Below are 23895 nucleotides of genomic sequence, written 5' to 3' on the forward strand. Positions count from 1 at the left end.
TTCCACTCCCATAACAAACTATGAAGATATTTGAACAATGTTTCAATTTCAAATTTAAGAAGGTGGAAAAATTCAAGATTGGTTGCATCCAGACAATGGTTTGGTGAACTATGCCCTAAAAGATAACCAGTTTCAAGAAATGTCAATTCTTTTGGACACATTTTTGGAACATTTCAGGCATTAAGTGCTGACTCAGCGCAGATTTAACCTCATCAATTTGATCAAATCTAAGTTCAACAATAGACAACATGATGTGTTTCAAGTTATACAGTTTACTGGGCAAAATATCAGACTAGATGTAGTCTATAACCATTGGATAGCAAATAAAGGTAGGTGCAAAAAACCGCCAAAGGAGTGAAGAATTTACTAGCATAATCTTATGGGTGCGTATTACACTTGGTTATTGTAGTGCCACCACTGCACAGACCCCAAAACGTCTGAGCTGAGCAAATAGCTTTAAGCTGGTATCATACCTGTAACTGTAAAATAACAACTGCACACTTTTAAAAGTTAAACGCACGATGAAAAAAATTGTCTAATGACTTTCGCTAAACGAATGCTTTGGTTAAATATAACATTCAGATTACTCAGAAGTCCACACAGCCAACACAAAAATTAGAGGGAACATTGACCATAACAGGGTTGATTAAAGTAGAGGGGGAGAAACTGTTCCCAATCATAAATGAATCAAGAATGATTAGAGTGCTTTGCAAAAGAACCTTCGTTCTAGATAAGTTAACCAATAACGCAACGGAATAAGTGCAACGATTTTATCAAAGAAAGGTCAAATTTGAATATTAAACAGTTATCAAAAGATAAATAAATCAACTAAGATGGAACTTGGAGAGAAAAATGAATGATATAAAAAACATAATTAAAGGAGCAGTTGAAATTAAAAACTGCAGAATGTCAGAATACAGAACTAAACAATTGTTTGAAGGCAAAATATTTTCAAAGTCATCAAGGGTTCTCGTAAAGGTATAACTGTATGAATCAAAGCCTTCAAATACCAGCATATTCAGTATTCATTTGAGAAACAGAACCCAACCAAGATAACAATAAAGGGAAACAAAATGTCACATTCAACTGCAAATAAAACTGAAATAAAATTGCAGACCCATGTGATGTGATGTTAGACAAACTGGGGGCTGTTTCTACTCCATCTATTTCCACTTTCTTGTTCTTCAGGACACCAGTAGAGACTGGTACCTCTCCATTCACACGATCCTGCAGCACATTCTCTCTGTTCAGGTTGATCTCAGAGTATGGACAACCTAATGCACTGCAAAAAAAAAAGAACATTCCTTACAGTCAGATGATTGAACAGTCACTTTTATAATACATGTATATTCTGCATCAAAATTAATCCTTACAAGGATCCATTTCAATGAAATAGGTGGCGCAGTGAGTTAGAACATTGCTCATCAACTTTGAAATTGGACTTCCATCAAGTCCAAGTTGAAAGAACAATTTTTTTAATTCTCCTGGCCTAATAGGGACTATATGAATCAGTGTGGACATTTTTAAACTTTTCTTTAAGGACAGTTAATTATCAGTATAAAAATTCATACTTTGGCTGAATTTCCTACTTCATTCTAGACACATTATTTAAAATCACTTTTTTGTCTTTCTTCCCCCATGTGAGGACTCCTCTGCACCAGCTTTATCACAATATCGAAGATCTTTTTATTTCATCATATTTATGACACAAAAGTAGTAGGAAAGGGAGTGGCGAGAAAGGCACAATGAGTTTGCAGAGAGATATTGATAGGTATCTGAGTGGGCAAAAACTTGGCAGATGGAATAATAATGTGGGAGAATGAGAGGTTTGCACTTTGCCAGAACGAATTGAGGTGCCTTTGGATGAATCACAAAAAGGTTAGTGTACAGAAATTAATTAGTAAAGCGAATAAACTAACATCAATCATGAGGGGAATGGACAATAAAAGTCAGAAGATTTTACTCCAGTTATCCAGGGCACTGGTGAAGCCACATCTGGATTATTGCGTGGTGTTGCTCACCTTGAAGAAATGATGCAATGCATTGGATGGAATTCAGAGAAGGTTTAATAGACTAGTATCTGAAATGCGCTAGTTGTCTTATGAGCAAAGGTTGGACAAGCTAGACTTCGATCTACTGGAGTTTAGAGCATAAGCAGCTACTTGACTGAAGGGGTGTTGACAGGGTGGATGTGGGGTGGATGTGGAGAGGATGTTTCCTCTTATGGGAGAATTTAGAACTATGATCACTGTTTAAAAATCAGGGTCACCTATTTAAAACAGATTTGGCTTTTTTTTTCTCTTGAGGGTCGAGATTCTTCAGAACTCTCCGTGCAAAGATAGTGTGAGCAAAGTCCATGAATATTTTTAACACAGAGATAAGTAGATTTTTGTTAAGGTGTTGAAAGATTATCAGAGTAGGCAGAAATGTGGATTTGAGACTACAACAACATCAGCTATGAAGTTATTGAATGATGGAGTAGGGGCAAGTGTCTGAATGGCCTATTCCTGCTCCGGATCCATGTTTATCGAATTCAAATTACCAAAGCAGTTCAAGAAGGCTTTTTCAAAAGCAACAATAAATAAAAAATGCTGGCTTGTTAGCAACATCTATACCCCTTGATTAAACATAAAACAACAGGTCAGAAGCATTCAGGATAACTAAAATGCTAAAGTAGACAAGTTTGCAAGTTTACAAGCCTGCCTATATTTTTAGCTTAACTATATTTTTAGGCTTTCCAAGGAGCAGAAACAGTAAAGCATTGCAGAGTTGAGCTGATAGTAGTAAAACAGTTGGATTAAGGAATCAATTCTAAAATTATTTTAATGGAAATACAAATACTATCCTCAGGAATGATCACATTCTATCTTTAAAAAATGTTATTGTCCTTGGGATGTAACGCTGTCAAAGTTGTTACAGCAGAGTGCTATTACATTTAATGCTGTGTCTGACTTATTTCAGGGATTAGTTAATTACATGCTGAAGACTTCTGGCACTTCCTGTGGAGTTAATATAATCAGGAGGATGCAATTTAGGTATGGTGTTTTCAACGTTGTTTCTAAATCAAAGCCTTCCTTCCAAAATAATCACTGGAGCTACATTATGAGTGGCAAGGTCCAGATTCAAGGTCCACCTGTTCCAGAGGAACGGCATAATGTGAATGAACAGATGGATTAAAAATATCTATGAGAGTGACATGTGTTTTCTTTCTGTACCACAATTTGTTAGTACTGATGAGAAATACTTCTTTCAACTCTGGTTTGTCTGCAAGTGCCAGTGCTCCATTCACCCTCCACAGTTCCTTGTTCAGCACCCACCCACACTTCCTCAGTGAAAATTACAGCTCCCCCACTCCCTGGTCAAAAATCCATAAAACTAAAAGAGGATGTTACATGCAATCATTCCAAACTCTACTGTAAAAGTGATCAACAGCTGGAATATATTCCTACATGAATATATAGATGCCCAGATGATTGCAAAGGGCTATCATTGACAGCTAAACATAATAGTTCAAGCCATATCCCCAACATAACACAAGGGTTGTCATGCATTAAACAACAATAGGTGAGGTTTGAATATTAAATATCCACTTACTGGGGAAACATAATCTAAAAGCTACTCTCAATTGCTATTTTACTCCAATTTGCAACATTCTGTTGTTCTGGTCCTCCAGAAATATGTCCAATATTACAATCCTTTGTTTTTCTCCAAAACTGCTCTTAACTGTACTCCAGTTCCATGTTCTCTCCAACATTTGGTGGCTTACATGTAAGAATACAATTTTCCTTCCTAATTTTTAAACCTATCCATATGGATTCTGTCTAACACAACCCTCTACCTCATTCTTATTAGTTCTGCGATAGAACTGGTCACTCATTCAATTTTACTCATTCTTTTCTAGTCCTTCTCTTCTCATTGTATTTGCATTGCATGGAGAGTGGAAAGAAATATACTTGGAAACGCAGCATTTGGAGTTTCAAGTATTCTGGATGTAGGTTTGCTAGCTGAGCTGGAAGATTCGTTTTTAGACATTTCATCACCATACTAGCTAACATCTTCAGAGAGCCTCTGGATGAAGCACTGGTGGTGTAGTCCGCTTTCTATGTTTGGGGTTCTTTGGGTTGGTGATGTCATTTCCTGTGGTGACATCATCTCCTATGCTTTTTTTCCAGGTAAATGGGATTCAATTCAATGTGTTTGTTGATAGAGTTCCGGTTGGAATGCCATGCTTCTAGGAATTCTCATGTGTGTCTCTGTTTGTTATTGTTTGTAATCTTGGGAGCCAGAAGACGATAATAAAGCCAGAATCTCAGAATTATTATGGAGTAGGAGGTGGTCAGTCAATGGTCCTTTGTGTCTGCATTGGCTCTTTTACAAGTGGAAACAGCCTCTATCTATTCTGTCTAGCCGGCTCAGGATTTTGAAAACATCAATTAGATCTCCATTCTATCTTCAAAGCTGAAGTTTCTAATACCTGGAACCATTCCAGTAAATTATTTCTGTGCTCTGTCCAATGGATTTGCATCTTTTCTTAATGGGGCACCTACAACTGTATGCAGTTCTCCAGCTGAGATCTAACAAGTGCAATATCCCTCTCATTCTTGTACTCTATGTCCCATTTATAAAGCAGAGAACTCTAGCTTTAATTACTGTTCTCTCAATCTTCAACGATCTGTGCAAGTATACACACAGGCTCCTCCACTCTGCGCCCTCATTCCATTCATACTCCCATTTTATATTATTTAATTTTTTTAAATTTAGAGTCATAGATCTTGCAGAGTTCTTCTAACCAAAGTGCATCACCTCTCATTTTTTTGCATGGAGCCTTGCTATGAACTTGTCAATGTTCTTATGAGGTTCCACACTATAATTACTCACAATTTACAGTTCTTACAAGTTATGTCATCTGTAAACTTTGAAATTGTCCGTGCATACCTAGATCCAGATCATTAATATACAATCAGGAAAAGCAAGGATCTCAATACTGGCTCTTGAAGAACTCCACTGCAAACCTTCCACTAACCCAAAAAATATCAGTTGACCAGTGCATTCTGTTTCCTGGTCAATTTTGTATCCAAGTTGCCACTGTTCTGTTTATCATCATGGCCTACAATGTTCTTACAAGTCTGTGGTGAGACACATATCAAATGATTTCCAGAAATCCACACAAACCTGGTCAGAAGTGTCATTCTTATCAATCTTTCTCATTATCTCTTCAAAAAACTCCAGCAAGTTCATTAAACACAATATCCACTTTAAAAATCCATGGCAGGTGTCTTCCTGCTGCACCTTAAATGTTTTCCAATTAGTGGTGAATATAAGCAGATTGTGATAGCCTCGCTCCTCATTATTCAATGATTTGCTACCTGTGCATCTGCATACTCACGAGATTGGCTCCAGACCCCTTATTTTTTCTCATAATAAAGCCAGAATCTCAGAATTATTATGGAGCAGGAGGCGGCCAGTCATTGGCTCGGTGTCTGCACTGGTTCTTTTACTGTTTCTGGCTCCAGACCCCTTATTGTTTCTCATTATACACTTCCAGTCTGTTCACGCAGTCCTTCATGATAAATAGCAGAGTTACATGGTAGCAGTATCCGCAGGCAAGTTCGAATCGCAATACCCCACAGATAACAAGGATTGGTGTACTTCGGATATCAGCACTCTGCCTACCTCCCAGCCCCACTCAGATTTTTGCCTAGCTTACTAACTACAAAATAAAATCGGAACTTCAGTACGCCCAATAGCAGTATTCTTCAGAAATGGAATTCTCAGGGGGTCAAATACATTCTATTACATTTATTTTTCTTACCTTCAAAATTTAGACATGGAACAGAAACAAGGCAATATTAAACATTATTCATAAAATAACACAAAGGACATTTTTTAATTGTTGCATTTAGAATAAAAAGTTACAATGTCAAGTAGTAAATAAATTATTGACAGCATTCTATTAATGTTCTAATTTATTTGCACAAACAGACAATGATACAAACTTTCAGTTTTTTGTTAAAAATTGTTATGAAAAAAATGTTGCTGGTCTATTTTGCATCTGGTTGCATCTCAACAAAACTTGCATTTTTCATCTGCAAAAGATAATTCCCTAACTTTTCATTGTGCTTGAATTGTTTCAGGAACAGACACAGACTTTTACAAATAAACAAATGTTGTGCCTTAGTAACTGTAAACTATTACACTTCATTAAAGCAAGATTTATCAACAGCTTTGATTAAGTTAATCAAGCATGGCGAAAATGAGGATTGCAGATGCTGGAGATCAGATTGAATGTGGTGCTGGAAAAGCACAACAGATCAGGCAGCATCCGAGGAGCAGGAGGATCAACATTTCGGGCAAAAACCCTTCAATGCAGAGGAATCTAAAACTCTGTTTCGAATCTAGTTTTCTTACTAACAAGCCCTGAATCCTTGAAGATGTGCAAGGTAACAAATCAGGCAGTCTACTTCATATTATATGTTTGTTCTCAATCACCAAGAATATATTTACTGAACATGAATAGCAATTTTGTAATTCTTCAGAGATTAAAAGCAGTAAATCCAAGTTTTCTTGGTACCTAAGGCCAAAACTGAAACACACATCACTGAGCAAGCTATATATTTTATAAATATCCCCTTTCAACTAATAATTATAAAAACTATTACTGTTAATAAGCTTAAATAAAATTAGAACCACAAAACATATTGCCAGGGTTTTAAACGTTCAATGTAAAAAACACACAATCTGAATAACTTGAAACACCAGTCTTGGAGGAGCACACAGGCTCAAGTGTTATATTTTTCAAAGTCGATTGACAAGGGATGAGAGATTGTACCTTGGGGGACTCAGGAAACAATTCAAGGATCTCAAAAGCACACAAGCCATCAGATAGGCAAAACTTCTCTCTGTAGGTGGAAAACCATTCCAACTTTAACCAGGAGAATTGGCACCAATGGCACTATTAATGGTTTCAAAATAGGATCAATAGACTTATGTCATTAATGCTTCTGTTATTGTTACAAGAGTCAATCTCTTGGATGGTTGGATTGCCTGCTTCTTTACTGTGCAAATTAGAATTCTATAGTGTAGACAAGACTCTGATCACAAATTTAAAAGATAAAGGGTCCCCAAGTAGACCCATCTAAGTTATTTCCCATCAAGTGGTTTAACCAGCAGCATGTATGGAGACTCCTGCTGGATATATGAATGATACAAAAATGATAACAGAGAGTTTCTGCATTTGTATCTTTTTGCGGTGACCAGGTCACTACATGAACATAACAGATTGCTTCCAGTCCAGGATACCCCTCAGCGTTTTTGCATCCTCCTCACTAGACCCAAGCACAGGCCAACACAATCTTGGTGCTGCCAGATATATTATAGCCCAATGCTGGGTAGCTGCATGAGGTATCTGTTTGGATCATGCAGTACACTGAGAATACAAAGCAAGCCCTGAAGCCCAAAATGCCCCAATCCTCCAATCAGCTGTGTGCGCTTTGCCTATCAGAAAACTTGCAAGGTAAATCTCTCCTTCTCTTTTTTTTAAAACCTGGGGAGAATTTTGAGTGGAGGAGGAATAATAGTTTTCTTTCCCCACACTTGTCAATACACCAAAAGTGTAGATTAGATTACCTACAGTGCAGAAACAGGCCCTTCAGCCCAACAAGTCCACACCGACCCTCTGAAGAGAAACCCACCCCCCTATATTTACCCTTGACTAATCCATCTAACACTTCGGGCAATTTAGCATGGCCAATTCACCTGACCTGCACATCTTTAGACTGTGGGAGGAAACCAGAGCACCCGGAGGAAACCCACGCAGACACAGGGAGAATGTGCAAATTCCACACAGACAGTTGCCCGAGGCGGGAATCGAACCCGGGTCCCTGGCGCTGTGAGGCAGCAGTGCTAACCACTGAGCCACCGTGCCATAACTGAACTTATATTTAAGAGAAATTTTAAAAAGTGCTTGCGGAAGTTAGATGGGACATTAACAAAAAAAAAGTGATCATGCAAGAATAGTCAGTGTTTGAGAAGAGAACAGGAAAGGAACTGGGACCAGAAATCCAGACTTGCATGTGCAGCTGGCATTACAATTTATCTTCCTAGGAAGTAGTTCTTCATAACTCACTGGCACTGCACATTTCAATAAAGACCAACATTCAGTAAGAAAATTATCATCATACAAAAGATGCTTATGCCTCTTTTGTAAGCCACCACAATGCACCTTTAATAGCTGAATACATGACAGGAGAAATAAAGCTGGCGCAATCTGGCCAGTCATTGCATTTCATTATATTCAGCAGAGAACAAAGAGTTATTTCAGAATAACAGGGGACTTTCATGTAATATTCTACCCTTTCATTGTCAAAAGCTGATTTTTTTTCTCCACTTTCTAAATCAAAACAACATACTCAACTTTAACCTATCACACCAGTCAAGGCAACCTATCATTTACCAGAGTAATTGAGACGTTAAATGCACCTCATTCAGTGTTGAGAGAGATGTGTCTGACGAGGAAAGGGAAACACAATAATGAACACTATGGATACCATGACTACCTAATCACTTTGAGCATTGATCATATCTTCATTTTGAAGCTTTTGGCAATAATGTAAAGAATGGAAAAGCATCCATTGCTGAATTTCTTCCAAATAATTGTGGAATTATCCAAAGTCAAGGTTCCAGAACACAAAATGCAAGTTATTAATTCCTCTCAGATGTAAATTGGCAATCTGTGCTTTATGATGGTACTTTAATACACAAAGGTGGAATTTTCTTGTAGGTCACGATGACACAACACAAATTGTCAAAACTTGAAGGCGAAATCTTGCATAAAATTATGACGACTTAATGTTGCCATGGAGGAAAAAGTCACAATATCTCTGGAGTAATAATCCAGAGGCCAGGACTGGCATTCATACACTACCATGAGATAAAGTTAATTTCAATAATGATGACTATGAGACTACCATTGGATGTTGTAAAACACATGTGGGTAAGTAATATCCTTTAGGAGGAAAATCTGCCATTCTTACTTGGTATGACTAACATGTGACTCCACACCCACAGTAATACAACTCTTCTGAAACAGTCTCACAAGGCACTAAGCTCAAGGTCAGTTAGGGATGGGCAACAATATTGGCCTTGCCAGTGACACTCACAACGCATAAAATAATTAAATAAATACATACATACAACTATTCTTGGCAAGATCAACTTCCTAAATTATAGTGGTGCTGGAAAAGCACAGCAGTTCATGCAGCATCTGAGGAGCAGTAAAATCGATGTTTCGGGCAAAAGCCCTTCATCAGGAATACAGGCAGAGAGCCTGAAGGGTGAAGAGATAAGTGAGAGGAGGGTGGGGGTCAGGGTGGGAGAAAGTAGCATAGAGTACAGTAGGTGAATGGGAGAGGGGATGAAGGTGATAGGTCGGGGGGCGGGGGGGGAGAGGGTGGAGTGGATAGGTGGAAAAGAAGGTAGGCAGGTAGAACAAGTCATGGGGACAGTGCTGAGCTGGAAGTTTGGAACTGGGGTGAGGTGGGGAAAGGGGAAATGAGGAAACTGTTGAAGTCCACATTGATGCCCTGGGGTTGACGTGTTCAGAGGTGGAAGATCAACTTCCTCTAAATCAGTGACACTCTAAATGCTAGAATGCTTGCTTTTATTCATCACTAAATAGTCCAAACATTGTATATAAATCTGATGAGTTGGGAGTGTGATGCTGGAAAAGCACAGCAGGTCAGGCAGCATTCAAGGAGCAGGAGAATTGACGTTTCGGGCATAAGCCCTTCATTCCAAATGAAACACTTATGCCTGAAATGTCGATTCTCCCGCTCCTTGGATGCTGCCTGACCTGCTGCGCTTTTCCAGCACCACACTCTCAACTCTGATTCCCAGCATCTGCAATCCTCACTTTCTACCCTATAAATCTGATGATAAAGGAACGCTGAAGTCAAAGACTTTCCTCGATAAAGAAACTAAGAACATACTATAAATGCCTTATTTTAAAAGCATAACAATGACAACAGACTGAATGCTAGAAAAGAATTTTCCTTAGAACATTCCTTTAAAAACTCCTAAAATATGGCAAATTGCATGCCAGTTGTCACTAATGCCTCACTGGCTTGCAAATAGTCCATATTACCATTAAAGCTAATCAAATTACTCTGCATTCTTGATTAAATTAGTGTTATTATGTTCAAGGTCACTACAGACAGTTTTAACTGCATGACAAAATTTCTATGTCATCATACTATTTTAAAAAGAAACTACACAAATAAGTGTTCCATTTACATAACAAATTGCATTTGATAATATCACCAAGGTACAGATTGTAGACACAATATTAGCACTTTATTTAGTGCTTTTCCTAACCTGAAAGATTGGCTAATTAAGTACATCATGAAGTATACCACAGTTGTCACGTAGGAAAGATAACATTGTGTTTGCATGCAGCAAATGTGACAACGATCAGATAATCTGCTGTAGGTCACAGAATAAATATAGGCCAGGACATCAGGATAAATCCCCTGCATACTCTCAAAACTGAAGTATGGAAATCTTTTTACAAGCGTAATTTCTGCTGACACCCAATGTTGCATGTAACTGCACATGTGCACAACTCCAGAATCTCCTTGGCATCTTACACACAAAGGAATTGCACATGCACAGAATAGAAACACTGCTGAAATAGAGTTCAGCAGCAAGGGAGAATCAGAGGGGTGGGGGGAAAGTGAATTTAAGCAGTATATAGTGCAAATGCACATTATCAATAAACACAGCTTTAATATCTTACCTGAAAGATGGCTACTTTGACTGTACATTGCTACGCAAATGTTGCAATAAAATGTCAACCTAGATTTTGTGCTCAAACTATCTGGCACATCATAGTGAAAATGAATATATTGAGGCAAATCATTCATTTAAGCACAATTTATTTCTTTTTTTTCTCTTAAACTAGTAGTTTGTTCTTTTACCTGTGATGACCCGAATGTTTCCCTCCTTTTATATGTCCAATTCCTTTACATCCTGGAGTGGGACATCCTCCCTGTTCTGAAGCTTCCACCAAGTCTAATGGGCCTGTTTGCAACAAACAAAAACCCAGCTGTTAAATCTACAATCTGTCAATCAACATTTTTATCAGCGCATTACACACAGCTATCAGAGATTAGATTCTGACCGAGTAATGAAAAGTATAATCCACTTTTTCTCCTTCTTTGAATGTAATCTCTAAATCGAAAGCAAAAATAGGACCCATTCTTCTGCGATGGCAAATATTCTATGTTTTATAATCTACTTTATTTCTGTCCTAACAGAAACACCCAATACCAATTGTTAAAACAAAATCAAGTATAAATCTTCCTTTCTGTAAATCAGAGGCATTATGCCACATAAAGCTCAACCACTGTATGATGCTGCAAGATAGACTGGAGACCTTCCTGTTTTGTATGGACCACTTGCTCAGCTGAATCAATTGTTTAGTCATCGTGACATTGGAGGATAATCAAGTCTTTCATTCATTTCCACCATATACCCTTTGGATTTTAGAAATACACCCCAGTTCTTTTGAAAAGTCACAGGAAAAAGAAAACAGATTTGATTTGATCCATCACCAAACAGAAAGGTTCTTTCCATGTACAAGTCAGGAAAATAGATGATCAAGCAACTGAAAGGATTAAAGTCTATGCCTATAGGTTCAACTGCTTTCAAAAAAATTACAGAAGCTGAATGGTCTAATGCGGTGCCTCATTCATTTAAATATCATGACCAAATAAATGCCAAAGACATGTAAAAATGAAGACGAGTGGAAAACTATAATCCTACATTGATACCAGCTTGTGCTAGAAAATGTGTTAGGTTAAACTGCTAAATTAAGTAAGAGAAGCTTCATTAAAGCATGCTAATTATTGAATGTGCCTGCTTTGTAGCTAGCCTTGAGCAAGATTTTGTGTTTCTAGCTGAATAAACTATAACTTTAATAGAATATTATTAGTTTTGTTTTGCTAATGAATGTTGTTATCTGCTAAAGAATGATTTAAAGTAGTAATTTGTTTGCTGACACATCATCAGCCATATAGTCAGTGTCTTCGTTTTTCCCAAATGAGCAACAAGCAATGATAAACAAAAACACTTGCACTAATATTGTTGCTCCAGTTACCAAGTCAGAACTATACCTTATTGCTTTGGACAGATTGTAAGTTTTAAGACAAATCTCTCCCCGTATTCTCATGAACAGTTAGTAGATTGGGATTCAGTTTTTCCCCTTTTGTAAACAGTGTAGGGTGATGACTAAACAGTTATAAATTTAAAACAGGATTTATTTCACACATTTGTAGGTATTGTTGTGGGATTGGGGGGGGGGGGGGGGGGGGAGGAGGAGGAGGAGGAGAACGGACAAGGGGGGGGGGGGGGGGAATGGCAGAGAAAGGGAGACAATTCACAATACAGGTACACTTATAAGCATACAAGGGAATATCAAAAAGGATAACAAGATTATTCAAATAGCAATAGCTTTGTACAAAATAAGAAGGATACCAGTTTTTCTGTGTCCTTAGTTTTAAGGTGGAATGCAAAACTCCAAAGATGGAATTTTTGTGTGGAGTGGTTAACTGGCTAATTAGCAATTCAGGAGTCAGTGACAGCTTCTTCTCCTTAAGATTTCTTCAAATATCTTCTGATGCAGAATGCTGAAATATAATTTCTGCCTTGACAAATGCAGTTTTATTACTTGCAGAGAGCACAAGTACAGGTTTTGCCCACTCGTTACAAGTCAGAGTTTTCAGTTATAGCTGGGAATCAGTAGTTTTAAGATTATCAGTAGATGTTAGGAGAAAGTGAGGACTGCAGACGTTGCAGATCAGAATCAAGAGTGTGGTGCTGGAAAAGCACAGCAGGTCAGGCAGCATCTGAGGAGCAGGAGAATCGACATTTCGGACATAAGCCTGATGAAGGGTGTTATCCGCATATCCTCCCCCCCCCCCCCCAACTTTGTCACGTCCCCCACTCCCACAACAACACCTACAAGTAGATGAAATAAATCCGGTTTTAAATTTAGAACCCTTCCTGATGAAGGGCTTATGTTCAAAACATCGATTCTGTCAGTAGATGGTGTACACAGCAGCATTGACCCTTTAAATAATCACTATTTCAAAACTGTACAGTCAAAAGACAGATGAGTTCAACACTATGGGAGTCATGTGACGAAGCTTCCTGGGGTGGTCATGCTGGTGCAGGGACAGTTACCACTGAGACAAAAGCTTGTTTTGAAGATAGCCAACTGCCAGAGGTTAAGTGGAATATCATCAACACATCATCTTATAGAATTACATGTTATCCCTATCCTATCAGGTTGACAATTTGTTGAGAATGAACGGACTCTGAGGCAATTTACAATACAATATGAGCATTCTAGTTCCAACAGAAGGTAGGTGGGGTATCGACTGTCTGACTGACTAACTCCAGAGAAGCTTTTGAAAGCTTCCTGCTAAGTCCAGTCACATGATTAAACAACCCAAAGATGGCTGCTAAACTTAGTTCTAAAACATTCATAAATATAAATAGTATACATCAAAGCTGTTTTGCTTTAAAACCCATTTGTGACATTAGTGAAATATTCATATGGGGTTCATGCAGATGATTAACAAAAAAGTCAAAATTCCAGATGACTCTGAAGTCTTCCGGCTCAAAGCATTCCCATTATAACGATAATACTGTTAAACTTCCCACTGATTGCCTAGTCAATACCTGTTAGGACACTCTTAAGCAGAGTCATCTGGAACTGAACACCAAGAACCTCATGCAGCCTTCTGTGACTGCCAGATTAATACACAGTTCATCAGTTACAGTTTTGAAGCTTCAGCTGACCTAGCAAACCTTAAAATAAAACAAAGAACTTCAGATACTGCAGATCTGAAGCAAAAAAAATCAGAAGTTGCTGAAGAAACTCAGTAGGTTTGGCAACATCTTTCGGAAGAAAGCAGAGTTATAATTTAGAGTGTGGAAACTCTTCACCCAAAACTGCAATCCTTGGTGGACAGTCCATGGCAAGAACTAATTTATAAAATCTTCTAATGTGGGAAGGGTGTAGCACTGCAGCCAGCACATAGCAAGCACTGGACAATCTGAAGACTCCCTGCATTTACTGACTGCCATAGGTATATTGGAAGGACTTGCAGCATTTGTTTAGCCATGTTATCAACATACCTTACATGATTCTTCATATATCTGAGCTCTGGAATATGAAGGCTTGCTCTCATTTCCAATTATGTGCATTGTAGCTCAGCACAATTGAACCACACTTGCAATATGATGCTCCACAAAGCTCCAGTACAATGTCATGCACAAGCTAATCTAGTAATTCAGGTACTCAAATGAGATTTGACAAAGACAAACTAAACCATGAGGTGGATTCCTCATGGTTCACAGAATCATGGAATCTCGACGGTGTGGAAGCAAGCTATTCGGCCCTTCAAGTCCACACCGATCCCTATAAACTTCATCCCACCAAGACCCAACACCATCCCCTATCATTGTATTTCCGATGGCTAATCCACTTAGCCTACATATCCTTCGACACTATGGGCAATTTAGCATGGCCATTCCACATAACCTACACATCTTTGGACTGAGAGGGGAAATTGGAGCACCCGGAGAAAACCCACACAGGCATGGGAAGAATGTCTGTGTGGAGTTTGCACAGTCATCAGTGGGTGGAATTGAACCCAGGTCCCTGGCTCTGTGAAGCAGCAGTGTTAACCACTAAGTCATTGTGCAGCATGATTATTGATTGATTGATTCTTCACGTTCAATTATTGGTCAATATAGGCCAGACCTCTGCATTTTCTTCCCCTTTATATAACAGATCTACCTTACAGCTTGCTCATGTATCCTCTTTCTCAACACACACACACACACACTATATACTACCTTTACAATTAACTATCTAATTGTGTTAAATAAATAATGTGCCATACAGAAATCAAAATACTTTTATAAGCAAGCTTTGGATGAATTCAGATCTATTCTCCATCAAGATACATTGTGGTACTGATATTGTCTATCCCTTACTTCGTTATTACTTTCTTTGAAAACTATGATCCATGTTAGATATTTTACTTTTAAGATGGATATACAGTGAATCCAAAACTACCTCAAAAGAAAGAAAAATAGATTTGGTAATACAATCTGTGATCACTTTGAATGATGGCAAGGTTCAAGAAATAATGAACTCTCAAGATTTACTATCTTAATATTGTTAAATCTGAATCAAAGACTGCTGAAATTATCCTTCTATTTTCTACATATAACACAATTTAACGTGTTTTAGAAAATATCATTATCCAAATTAAAATGTCAGTTCAAACATTACATTTATTTTTCAATCTCCTGGCCGGTGATACTCAGGTAGTAGCCCATGAATATTTCCAAGACAGTCCAATTTCATTAAATCTAGGAGATTTGCAAATTTAATTGCAAGATGTCCTCAGTGCCAAAGGTCAAAGCACAATCAAATTTCAAAACAACAAAAATGGAACATGCATAATGATAATGATATACTGAATATACTCAAAAGGTGACAAATATATTCAAATCCAACAGGAACGAAATAATTTTGTTCATCGCCGTTCGCATGGCCATTACCTAGCAGCAATACAAGTGATGTGATCAAGCCCTAAATTTATATTACTGCCAACCATCACCAACCAGACTTCCAGATTTATCTTACATATCAAACACAAAGGTGTAATGTTATTCTGGAAAGGTGCTGGGGAATGTACTGGAAACAATCACGGGCAAAAGGGATGCAGATGCTCTGCCAAATTTAACAAATTTTCTAATTAACCTGTTCAGACACATTATTACACACCTCCGCAGCAAGTGGGACATGAACACAGGTGCCTGATCTCAAGTGTAGGGACACTACCACTGCACCACAAGAGCTCAACTTTAATGGTCTCAATTAAATGTGTTAGAGATATCCAAATGATAACTGATGTCTGCAGATGACAGCACATATAAACCCTGGGGGACCTCAGCCTCATCACCATATGAATGGATCCCAGCTGTCAATACAGTTTGGAGGCTTTGAGCTGTTTCTGAGGTCAGAGCAGGAAGGAGAGAGTAGGGAATGTTTCAGCAGAGGGTAAAAGATCACTGAGGGTATGATTGGATTTAAAGAACGCTGGAGGCTTGCTTATGAGGCCAGAGCTGTGTGGCTTAACAAATGGCCGTGTACAACAGGAAAGTTGTGGTATTTTGTTTTGTTGAGCTCTCACTACTTTATTTTAATAAGAAAAATATTATCCTTACAAGGAAATAAATTACATAGATGGAGCTTACTGATAGGTGGTTGAAGAGGGTGTCCAGTTTTAGCACACCAGCCTGCAGGATGGATATCAGGGCTATCAGCATCAATCCAGTAATCATAATCATAGTTCCAGCCATCAAAATGTATCTAGATAAACAATGAGAAAGTACAGTCAAACTTAAAAGCACTAAGATATTAGAGCAACTGATTTTATCACTGAACATAAACAAGGAGCAAGAAGAGACCACTCAGCCCTTTGAGCCTGTTCTGCCTTGTGGCTGATCTGATTTTAACCTCAATTCTACTTTCCTGTATAGTCCCCATAATTTTTCATTCCCTTGGTAATCAAAAACCTATTTATATGACTGCCTTTCAAAACATTTAAAGATTCGGCATCCACTGTCTTTTGAAGAAGGAAGTTCTAAACGCTCACAACCCATTGAGACTTTTTTCCTTCATCTATCTGAAGTGAGCGATCACTTATTTTTAAACTTTGACCTCCAAGTTTGAGATTCTTTGACAAGTGGAAACACACTCAACATCAGTCACGTCAATATCTTATGCGTTTCAATCTCAATCACCTGACTCTTCCAAACCCCAGAGGTTATAGGCCTAGCCTGTCTAGTCTTTTGTCATACGGAAATCTGCTAATTCTAGGTGTTAGTCTAATAAACCTTCTCAGAAAGGCTTTCAACACTTCAACATACATATAACTGGAAAGCTATTTAAATGCACTGCGCTGTAAAAAGTTGAAAAGAAAACTGTCTGTAACCAAGAGTTGACGAATAATCTATTCAAGCACTTTGACAGCTGTTTATTGACATATCCTCCCAATGTTATCATTACAACATTATTAATACATGACTGTTGTCCATGTTCAAATCATTATCAAAGCAAGGGGCTGAGTGTTCACAGTTTTACTGACATAGAGTCCCAGAGATACACAGCACAGAAATAGACCTTTCAGTCCAACTTGTCCAAGCCAACCAGATATCCTATATTAATCTAGTCCCATTTGCCAGCATTTGGCCCCTAACCTTCTAAATTATTCCTATTCGTATACACATCCAATTGTCTTTTAAATATTGTAATCGTACCAGCCTCCAACACTTCCTCTGGCAACTCATTCCATACACAAATCACCCTCAGCGTGAAGCAGTTGCCCCTTGGGTCCCTTTTATATGTTTCTCCTTTCACCCTAAACTTATGCCCTCCGGTTTTGGACTTCCCAACCCCAAGGAAAAGACCTTACCTATTTATCCTATCCATGCCTCTCATGATTTGATAAACCTCTATAAAAAGGTTTATATAAAAGATATCACCCCTCAGCCTTCGACACTCCAGGGAAAATAGCCCCAGTCTATTCAACCTCTCCCTGCAACTCAAACCCTCCAATCCTGGCAAGATCCTTGCAAATTAACCTGTTTGTTTCTGAGACATTGAAGGAACCATGCCCAGATTTTTTGGGAAGCTGAAATTATTCTCAAATCGTCACTCTGCTCTTCCTTACATCCATTCTGACCTGCTCCAGATTTCTGGCTGGGTCTCTGAACCTGGCTTCTTCAGAAATATGGTGGGTACTTTTCAGTCAAAGGGCTCCATTGCTGCACTGGAGCTATGGGGCAAGAGGGGGGGGGGGGGCAGAGAAGGCTGAACATACCCCTTTTTTAATCAAACTGACTGCAATAAAGCAAGTTTATGATGTTCCCTATAAAGGTCAGCGAAGGGTGAGTGGATGACAGAAAATGGATAAATGAACATGGTTATAAGAGTAACCAGATCAGGGATACCCAGATTGGGATGGTGGGTGCGAAAATTGGCATTCGAAGGCAGTAGTGGTTTTTTGGTGTCATCAGGGGTCAGTGGGGAAGGGGGTGTGAGCAAGAGGAATATCAGGGCTTGTAGTGAGAGGGATTTTGGGATCAGATTTATTGACAGTCTGCAACTTGATAAGGAGTTTTCTGTCCAACATTTGCTAAAACTAGATAAATCGGAGCAATCTAAAAAGGTTCCAACTCTGGTTTAAAGAGGTTCCTCGAAAACAGGAGAATTGCCTGTCAGAAGTTCAAACTTCCTGGGCAATTCTCATTGAGGTCAGTGTGTCAGAGCTTTTGAGGGGTCCACATGCACACTTTGGGTCTTCTGTTGGGTATCCAACAGGTCTGAAGATGTGGACCAACGAAAACACAAGAAAGGCAACTTGCTGTACAATTTTAATTATGTGGAACAGTTCATGTAATTTGGTCAAAAGAAATTCTCCTTAGAAAAGAGAAAAGTAATCAATATTCAGAAAACATTTTGAACAACTGGTGGAACGAAGATAATACATCACCACCTGGTGGTTAGAGCCTATAATTTCACAGAGTAGGAGCCTGTGAACAGGATTTCACTGTAAACATTGACAAAAATTTATAGTGAATAATACTGATATGGAAGTCTGACAAAAATGAGAACCAACAAGATCTTGGAGACAAAATATACTCCATATATTGTTTTTAATAAATTATACATCGGTGCATTCATGAACATCATGGTTTTAATCTTTCAAGAGAGAACAGGTTTAATGAATTGCATATGTTGACTGAGTATGTCCCAACTCTCATCCAATTTCCCATGCGTTCTGCCTCAAACACAAAACATATCATTTAGTAATTACCATTAATTAGCAATCCAAATTCCATATGCAATAACTTACCTTTACTCTATGATCATCCGTATCTACAATTGTTGCCACTCTGATCAGCATTGGATTCCGCTTATCAACAGCCTCAAGTTTCATGTTTGGTAAAAACCCATGCATGGGACGCTGAAACAATACAGGGCATTACAATACAGATCACTGTTTCGGAAATTACTTTTCACAGGCAGCATCCACAAGGCTTGATGGATAGGTTAAAAACAGCATACCCTGAAATTTTAATTTTTAACTGTAGATATCAAACAGACATAAAAATATTAAAATTGGAACTTAGCACATGCATTCAAAATTAACAATTTTTACTGCAGAACAAAATATTGTACCGAGACCAATTCTTAATTTTTAGTTTAGATACAGCATGAATTGAGCAGGATATAGTCAGAATATGCTTAGACATTAGGTAAATAGATTTACCATTATAAGAACTTAGAGCAGGATGGTAATTCAGCCTCTCAAGCCTGCTCTGCCATTCATGGCGGGGTTAGTTTAGCTCAGTTGGCTAGATAGTTAGTTTGCGAAGCAGTGTGATGCTGATAGCATGGGTTCAATTCCTGTACTGGCTGACGTTACCATGAAGGACTCTACTTCTCAATCTCTCCTCTGGCCTGAGATGTGGTGGCACTCATGTAAAATCATCACCAGTTGTCTCTCTCTAATGAGAGAGCAACCCTATGGTCTGGTAAGACTGTAGACCTAATTTGACGATCATGTCTGATCACACCTCAGCCTTAATTCCATTTTCTTGCCTGCTGTCCAGGACCCTTCAGCCCATTACTAATTAAAAATCTATCTCCTCAAATTTATTCAGTGTCTCAGAATCCACCGCATTCTGGGTTAATGAATTTCACAGATTCACAATTTTTTTTGAGAGGTCATTGCACCTCAGCTCCGTTTTAAATATGCTCCCCCTTTTCCTAAAACTATTACGTCTTATTCTAAATTAGAACACAGAACATTACAGCACAGCACAAGCCCTTCGGCCCTCGATGCTGCACTGACCTATGAAATGGGGAAAAGAAGATTGTTCTATGTCTACTTTGACAGTTCCCTTTAACATCTCATACAACTCAATTAGACCTTCTCTCGTTCTTCTCAATTCCAGAGAATATAGGCCTAAATTGCTCGATCTGCCTTCTTAAGGTAAACCCCACATCTTTTGAATTAATCTAGTGTATCTCCTCTGACCTGCTTCTGATGCATCTACATCCTTCCTCAAGAGGCTCAAAACTGTAAGCAATACTCCAGGTGTGGTCTCACCAATGTCTTGTACAGTTGCAGCAATGCTTCTCTACTTTCATATTCCAGCCCTTAAGCAATAAATGCCAAATCACTGTTTACCATCCCTTATTTCCTGCTGTACTAAATATTAGTTCTATTACTCATGCAGGACGACACCCAGCTCCCTCTACACCAAAGCACTCTGTAGTTTCTCTCCATTTCAATAATAAGGTTGCCTTTCATTCTTCAAATAAAAATGGATAACCTCACACTTATCCATGCTAAATTCTATTGGCCAAATTTTGACCAATTCATCTCATTTATCCATATGTACATTTTCTTAACTTACTTTCCAATCAACTTTGAGGTGACCTGCAAATTTGGCTATCGTACTTTATATCCCTTCATCCTAATCATTATTATAGATTGTAAATGGTTGGGGCCTTAGGAGTGAACTCTAAGGCACCCCACTAGTTACATCTTGCCAACAGGAAAAAGACTCATTTATCACAAATCTCTTTTTTCGATTCATTAGCCAATCTTTTATCCAAGTTAATATATTTTCCCCAAACCCTTGCAAACTGTAAGATTGATGTTTACTTCTGCTCTATGCAAATCAAAATCAAAAGTGATTTCCTTTTATAATATGACAATGTGGTCAATTAATTTTATCTGATGTAATAAAACTTGTATGAACAGCATCATTCATTTATTCTGTAATTACTTACTGATTTAAAAGCTCTTGCAGGAGCAGGCAGAGAATTTGTTTCTTCCAAGTACTTCTCCCATGTAAACCATTTAGGATCATGATAATCTACATCAAATGAAATAAATTCATCTTTAAACATTCTAGCTCTACAATTAACTGTCATAACACGTTATACTCCTCTCCCTGCCACCCCACTGCAGCTTTGCCTTAAAATAAGCCAAGACTTTCTTATTCACCTGGTATCTACTTATATATCTAAAAACATTTTGAATGTTTAAGCTAATCTACAAAATTTTGATTAAAGAATGGGTGAAAATAAGGTACTAAAACCAAATTTGCAACATTTTATATGGCCCAAATTGATAAGATGGCCAAACATAAATAGAGTCATAGAAATGTAAAACATGGAAACAGACCCTTTGGCCTAACTCGTCCATGTCAACCAGATATCCCAACCCAATTTAGTCCCAATTGCCAGGATCCAGTCCATATCCCTCCAAACCCTTCCTATTCATATACCCATCCAGATGCCTTTTAAATGTCGCAATTATCCCAGCCTCCACGACTTCCTCTGACAGCTCATTCCATACACGTACCACCCGCTGCATGAAAAAGGTGCCCCTTGGGTCTCTTTTATATCTTTCCCTTCTCACCCTAAATCTATGCCCTCTAGTTCTGTACTCTGCCACCCCTGGGAAAAGACTTTGTCTCTTTACCCTATCCATGCCCCTCATGATTTTATAAACTTCTACAAGGTCACCCCTCAGTCTCCACGCTCTAGTGAAAACAGCCCCAGCCTATTCAACCTCTCTCTATAGCTCAAATCCTCCAACCTTGGCAACATCCTTGTAAATCTTTTCTGAATCCTTTCAAGTTTCACAACATCCTTCAATAGGAAGACCAGAATTGCACTCACTATTCCAAAGGTGACCTAACCAATGCCATGTACTGCCGCAACATGACCTCCCAACTCCTGTACTCAATATTCTGACCAATAAAGGAAAGCATACCAAACACCTTCTTCACTATCCTATCTACCTGTGACTCTATTTTTAAGGAACTGTGAACCTGCACTCCAAGGTCTCTTTGTTCAGCAACACTCCTGAGGACCTTACCATTAAGTGTATGAGTCCTGCTAAGATTTGCTTTCCCAAAATGCAGCACCGCACATTTATCTAAATTAAACTCCATCTGCCATTCCTCAGCCCATCTGATCAAGATTCTGTTGCAATCTGAGGTAACCTTCCTCGCTGTTCACTATACCTCCAATTTTGGTGTCATCTGCAAACTTACTAATTATACTTCCTATGTTCATATTCAAATCATTTATATAAATGATGAAATGAGGTGGACCCAGCACCAATCCTTCCGGCACTCGACTGGTCACAGGCTTCCAGTCTGAAAATCAACCCTCCACCACCACCTTCTGTCTTCTGCCTTTGAGCCAGTTCTGTATCCAAATGGCTAGTTCTCCCTGTATTTCATGAGATCTAACCTTGCTAACCAGTCTCCTATAGGGAACCGTGTTGAATGCTTTACTGAACTCCATATAGATCACATCTAAAAGTCTACACTCATCAATCCTCTTTGTTACTTCTTCAAAAAACTCAATCAAGTCTGTGAGACATGATTTCCCACGCATAAAGCCATGCTGACTATCCCTAATCAGTCCTTGCCTTTTCAAATACATGTACATCCTGTCCCTCAGGATTCCTTCCAACAACTTGCCCACCACCGAAGTCAAGATTACTGGGCTATAGATCCCTGGCTTGTGCTTACCACCCTTCTTAAACAGTGGCACCTCACCTGTGACTATCAATGATACAAAGATCTCAGCAAGGGGCTCAGCAATCACTTCTCTAGTTTCCCCACAGAGTTCTAGGGCACACCTGATCAAGTCCTCGGGATTTATCCACCTTTACCCGTTTCAAGACATCCAGCACTTCCTCCTCTGTAATATGGACATTTCTCAAGATTTCACCATCCAATTCCCTACATTCTATATCTTCCATGCCCTTTTCCACAGTAAACACTGATGCAAAATACTCATTTAGTATCTCTCTCATCTGCTGCAGCTCCACATAAAAGATGCCCTGCTAATCTTTGAGAGGCCCTATTCTCTCTCTAGTTACCCTTTTAACCTTAATGTATTTGTAAAAAACCCTTTGGATTCTCCTTAACTCTATTTGCCAAAGCTATCTCATGGCCCCTTTTTGCCCTCCTGATTTCTCTCTTAAGTATATTCCTACTACCTTTATACTCTAAGGATTCACTCGATCTTTCCTGTCTAAACCCGAGATATGCTTCCTTCTCTTTCTTAACCAAAGGCTCAACTTCTCGAGTCATCCAACATTCCCTACACCTACCAGCCTCTCATTTCGCCCTAACTGGAATATACTGTCTCTGGACTCTCATTATCTCATTTCTAAGGGCTTCCCATTTTCCAGCCGTCCCTTTACCTATGAATATTTGCCCCCAGTCAATTTACTATTATAGCTAGTATTTCAATTATTCCTACTTGTAATAATTCAATTGCACGTAGACATCAACATTTCATAAGCATTCATCAGATGCTGATGGTTTGAAAATGTCAGTTCTTTTCAGAATTAACTACAAGTTGTCCTTACTTGAACTTGGGGTTGTGTTGGTGAATATTTTGAATTCAAGTTAAAAGACTTGTAGTGAATCACTGATTCCTACAGGAATGTCTCTTAAAACAGAAGCCAAGTTTGATAGGAAACAGAATTGTGGAAAGAAAGTAGCGTCAATATTTTGGGTCTGGTGAAAAGGAAAATGTTAACTCTGTCTTCTCTCCACATTTGCTGAGTTTCTCCAACAGTTTCTGTTTTTGTTTCAGATCTTCCATATCCACAGTTTTTGTGCTTTTTTATTTTGGTTCTGTGTGGTCTTCCTTAGCGGAGTAAAACATTACACAGTAACTGCCAAGTTGAAATATAGTGCTACCAG

General features: G+C 38.6%; 1 protein-coding gene across 1 annotated transcript in view; it reads right to left on the reverse strand.

Annotated features, from left to right (window-relative positions):
* Positions 1-23895, reverse strand: part of l3mbtl3 (L3MBTL histone methyl-lysine binding protein 3) — a 170153-nt gene that overhangs the window by 63332 nt on the left and 82926 nt on the right. The window contains exons 13-17 of the mRNA XM_043683587.2: positions 20948-21033; positions 18999-19109; positions 16336-16450; positions 10974-11076; positions 1118-1282 (exon numbers count right to left, since the gene is read on the reverse strand). Coding sequence (XP_043539522.1) covers positions 1118-1282; positions 10974-11076; positions 16336-16450; positions 18999-19109; positions 20948-21033 — 580 coding nt within the window. The remainder of the gene's footprint in view (positions 1-1117; positions 1283-10973; positions 11077-16335; positions 16451-18998; positions 19110-20947; positions 21034-23895) is intronic.

Source organism: Chiloscyllium plagiosum, unplaced genomic scaffold (assembly GCF_037043375.1).
Source record: "Chiloscyllium plagiosum isolate Xiang-an unplaced genomic scaffold, Cpla_swu_hap1 HiC_scaffold_3, whole genome shotgun sequence".
In the NCBI taxonomy this organism is placed as follows: Eukaryota; Metazoa; Chordata; class Chondrichthyes; order Orectolobiformes; family Hemiscylliidae; genus Chiloscyllium; species Chiloscyllium plagiosum.